General features: G+C 35.4%; 1 protein-coding gene across 1 annotated transcript in view; it reads right to left on the reverse strand.

The window, feature by feature from the left end:
• Positions 1–1,618: 1,618 nt before the first annotated feature.
• Positions 1,619–4,431, reverse strand: part of MCEE (methylmalonyl CoA epimerase) — a gene marked incomplete at its 5' end in the record, with an annotated part of 4,259 nt that continues 1,446 nt past the window's right edge. Inside the window, one exon of the mRNA XM_010136189.1 lies at positions 1,619–2,191. Within this exon, the coding sequence (XP_010134491.1) occupies positions 2,039–2,191 (153 nt within the window). The remainder of the gene's footprint in view (positions 2,192–4,431) is intronic.

Consider the following 4,431-nt stretch of genomic DNA (forward strand, 5'->3'; position numbering starts at 1 on the left):
GAACAAAATACATCAGCTGACTTAGTGCTAGGCAACCCCACTGCAGTCAGCCAGGAAAATTGCTGGTTACTAGCTGAAAGCATTGCAAGTCTCTTTCTGCAATAAGATGCGGAGCACGGTAAGGCAAGTAGAGTAAATATTGTTTACTCAGAATCTCCATAGCGTAGTACCCTATCAAGCTACTACTCTGAGTGTACTGATAGATATCATACATAAAATTACATCTCCTTCAGACATGACAAAGAAACGGAGCATGAACCTAGGGAGGACTGCCATGTTTTCTGTTGCACCAGACTAAGGGGTTTAGGTTCAAAGACTTCTGTTCCAATATCTTGACATGTAACCAGCAGGCTTCTAGTCTTGACATTCCTTTGATAGTTTTGCATCTTTGAATAGTTTCTGCATCTTCGGAAGAAGGGAAAGACAAAAGAAGCTTTGCTTATAGAATGTCTGCTAGAATGGCAGAATCATATTTCAGGAATATCAAGTCATCCTGCTTTTCCTTCGTGAGCCTCAGCATTTCTAAATGCAAACGATTTAGAATTTAGATCACAAATTACCCTCTAAACAGTGATTTGATGAAATGTAAGAACCCTGTGGAAGACTGTATTTTTCTTAAAATATTACAGGAGTGTTTATTTTGAGGACAAAACTATCTTGTTTAAAAATGCATGGCTTTGCAGAGTTTTTTTCAGAGGTAAAATTCCTGGGGAAGCATCAGTTTCTTTAAAGACCTGTTTAAATCCCAGGTCAACACTACACTTGCATTTTGTTGTAGCAAACATGACACAGAACACAAATAATTCCATTTCCATTAAGTAAAAATTCTCCTAGACTAAAATTAATTTACTTCATATCAAGCTGAAACTATTCACTGCATATGCAGAGATGCAGGGAAATATAAAATTCAGATTGCGCTTTAACTAGGAAAAAATATGACTTTTAAGGATTAAGAAAACTAGAGAGAGAAACAGCAAGTCTTCAATTTCTACAGCTGACATGTCAAAGCAAACGTATAAAATAAAGTATCAGTACAAACACTACTTGCTTAAAATACACCAATACAGTGAAGTCTGTCCATGAATAAGTCAACAAACTGTGACTGCAGGCCACCAGAAGCAGAAGCGTGCTGGCATGCTCTGTAACACTAAAGGCAGTGTGTGTAACCAAGACTTAGGTGGCTTGCGTTCTCCACGGATTTTGTAAGTGCTTTTGCATAGGAAAACTGTACTTATAAAGTAAGTGAAAAGATTAATCACTATTTATTCAGGTCTCTCCCAGATACCTTCCTATGGATAAGGCTTGAAAATCAAAATATTCAATACCTGAAAAAACTACAATGTGACAAGTACATTACAGTCTGAAATATATTTCAGGCAAGTAACTTTTCAGGTACTTTCCTCACACTGCCTGCATATCCACAGAGTTCATAAAGCAACTAAATGATGGCCTATGCACGGTAACTTCCTTGGCAGTAATTGTTATGCCAAGGAAAACTTATTTACAGGTTGCAGACACCCATATAATAACACAAGGATTTTTTTATTGCATGAACCAATCAATCAGCGTGAAGCACAGAGGGTAAATGGTGAAAACAGAAAACACAATGTTCTTTTTTCCTTTATTTCTAAAAGGAATATCTAAGCTAAGCTATATTGTTGTCACTGAGAAACAGGTCTCTGCTCTTGAAATGTAGAACAAAATAATGTGGGTTGATCTAGAAACTGTACAGTTTCTGTGGTGACAGAGGTAAAATCACGAGACATCGGAACATAAATCACTGTTACACATGTAACTTGGATCACGTACTTGTCTTTAGAATCACAGAGAAATTAAGAAATGTCAACATATTAATTCTGAAAATCAGATCAACACCAACAAAAAAAACCCCTAAATCTGTAGCACTATTTCATTACTCAAAAGCTGTACTTCATCCATGAGAACTACAGTGAACTTGTGAAGACTGAATACCACATCAACATGCCCAACACCAGTAACTTCACAAGTAATCTATTCTCTTATTTATGAATATTACAGCTCAAGCTTGCTCAAGTTCCACAAGGACTCCATGGCAATCTTTAGGGTGAAGAAAAATCACAGGTTTGCCATGTGCACCTATTTTTGGCTCTTCACTCAGTATTCGTATCTTTTTTCTCTTCAGTTCTGTCATAGCCGCTTTTATGTCATCAACCTTATAAAAGAAAAATACAGTTCACACAAATTAACATATTTTACTGTATTATACAGATTCTACATTTAGGAGCAATAATATAATTCCTTACTAAAATGTTATTTCCAAATTCTAATGTTATTCTGAAAAGAAATTAAGTTATAAACCAGTTTTAAAACATCTATTCTTAAAAATAAAAATCCTGCAGAAGTTTGCATTTGTTATTTGAAGATTTTATAAAATACTGTTTAAATAGATTGTGCTCTAAGAGATTATTAAACAAAAATCACTCATGCACAAAGCTCATTGATTTTTTATGTTGTTACTTTATAAGGACTCCATAAATAATCTAAACTCTGCATTATTATTACCAAGAAAATCATACTGCTTTCGAAGTATCAGTAACGAAAGCAGAATGCCTCCCTGTCTAGCTGATGACAGAACACTGACTCATTAGATGCCAGTGAAAAGGGAGGGCAATGGGCAGAAGGTAAAAGGGAAGTCCCTTTTAGATTTTTATATCTTTCTTTTGAGTAGGTTAAGCTTCATAAAGTTTCCTATGAAGAACCTTGCAATTGTCAGGAACATACCCAGAATATGGCCTGGTTTTCCTATTGAACTTAATTATAATAATAGCCTTTAACATGATATTTCAAAACAGTTTCCTGCAGAAATACTATAATGTCTATACTGTATAATGTGATCTTAAGTCTGATGTCATGTCATCAGATGAAATGTGAATTTTTCCAAACCTTAAATGCATTCATTCTTTCATATAATAAAAATATATTTTGGCTTAGCAAATCCAAGAGTCAATAATCAACAAAAACCTAGAAATAAAATAATAGCATTGCTATTTTTCAGGGCTAAGGTGGCTGTACATAACTTGGTGAATAAACTTGCCTGATGCCATTGTAGGGAAGAAGGAAATACCTAGCTTTAATTCAGAGGAATCAGTTAACTCCTACTCATTTGCAGCAGTTTTGTTCATGAAAATTCTGAACCCATTACAGTTCTTCCTACACACAACTACCAGTCTGCTTAAAAAAAAAATAAAAGCCTGTCAAGTTTTATCTAAAATAAACCAGCACATATAACATGTGCCATAGCCCCCCCAGGTTGTTTCCCCAGGCAGCAAAGCCACTGCAGCTGCTGCTCCTGTCCTGCAGAGACGGCCAGAAGAGGAACCGTGTCTGGGCTCAGCTGGAATGAATTAGTGCATCCCCAAGGAGCAGGGAGAGTGAACAGTGGAAAGCCTGTGGCTGCGTCTGTGTTGGGAGAGTAACAGGCTTAGGTTTCTCTCTTACCCTACCAAGTGTCCAGCATGCTTTTCATTGTAGGTATTAAATTCAGTTATAGCTGGTCAGGAATAATTTAATTTCTTCTTAAAATCCTTATTTTGTCTGAAATAAATTCCCTATCAAAACATTTGTCTAAAATTTTCCTTGGAATAATAAGATAGAAGGAAGAAATGAAAAGCATTTTGATAAACTTGTCAGGCTTCCTCTCCAGTATGGAAAGAATTTTTACAATTCACCTTTTTGCAATAATATTATTCATAGAAAGACGTTTCTACAAAAGAGTTCTTAAATTTCAAATTAGTCAATTGACACTGAAGTTCATTTATAGTTTTTCTGAAAACTGTTTTTTCTCAACTTCAAAAGATGAGATATCTTTGAAATTGATCTCTGAGGAGAATGGAAAATCGGAGGAGGGAGGTTAGTACCTTTTTGATTGACTAGTAGTGACCTAATCTTGTTTTCAGTCTCACTTAAACAGCAGGTCAACAACGGATTGCTTTTTTCTCCATGTAAATTAGTCTATATTCTTCCATTTTTTTTTCATGAAGACAAACATGAGGAACAATAGAAAATCTATCGGTGAGCTGCAAAAGCTAACTGCAAATAGCACTGGTATACCCAATTAATGGAAATTAACTGCTAGATCATGACTCCTGACTTGCTTGCCCTGCTGTATACCATTATAAATTTTCTTCTTTAACACAACACTTCAACATTGTCCAACATGGTGTAATTAGCATGTCCCATTCTTATCGATTTTTATAATTAATAGTATGACTTCTCTTGACAGCCATCTTTGGTTTGTCTGCAAGAAGATCCTACAAACTGGAGATCTACATAGAACAATACCGGCTAGTAACAGGTTTTTTTTGTAACATCTTAAAAGGGCTTATATATACATAAAATCCTTGGGATCTTCAAGCTCTTTTTGCTGAGACATGCCTACAAATTTTTCCCTAC

The sequence above is a fragment of the Buceros rhinoceros genome, unplaced genomic scaffold (genome assembly GCF_000710305.1).
Source record: "Buceros rhinoceros silvestris isolate BGI_N320 unplaced genomic scaffold, ASM71030v1 scaffold45955, whole genome shotgun sequence".
In the NCBI taxonomy this organism is placed as follows: Eukaryota; Metazoa; Chordata; class Aves; order Bucerotiformes; family Bucerotidae; genus Buceros; species Buceros rhinoceros.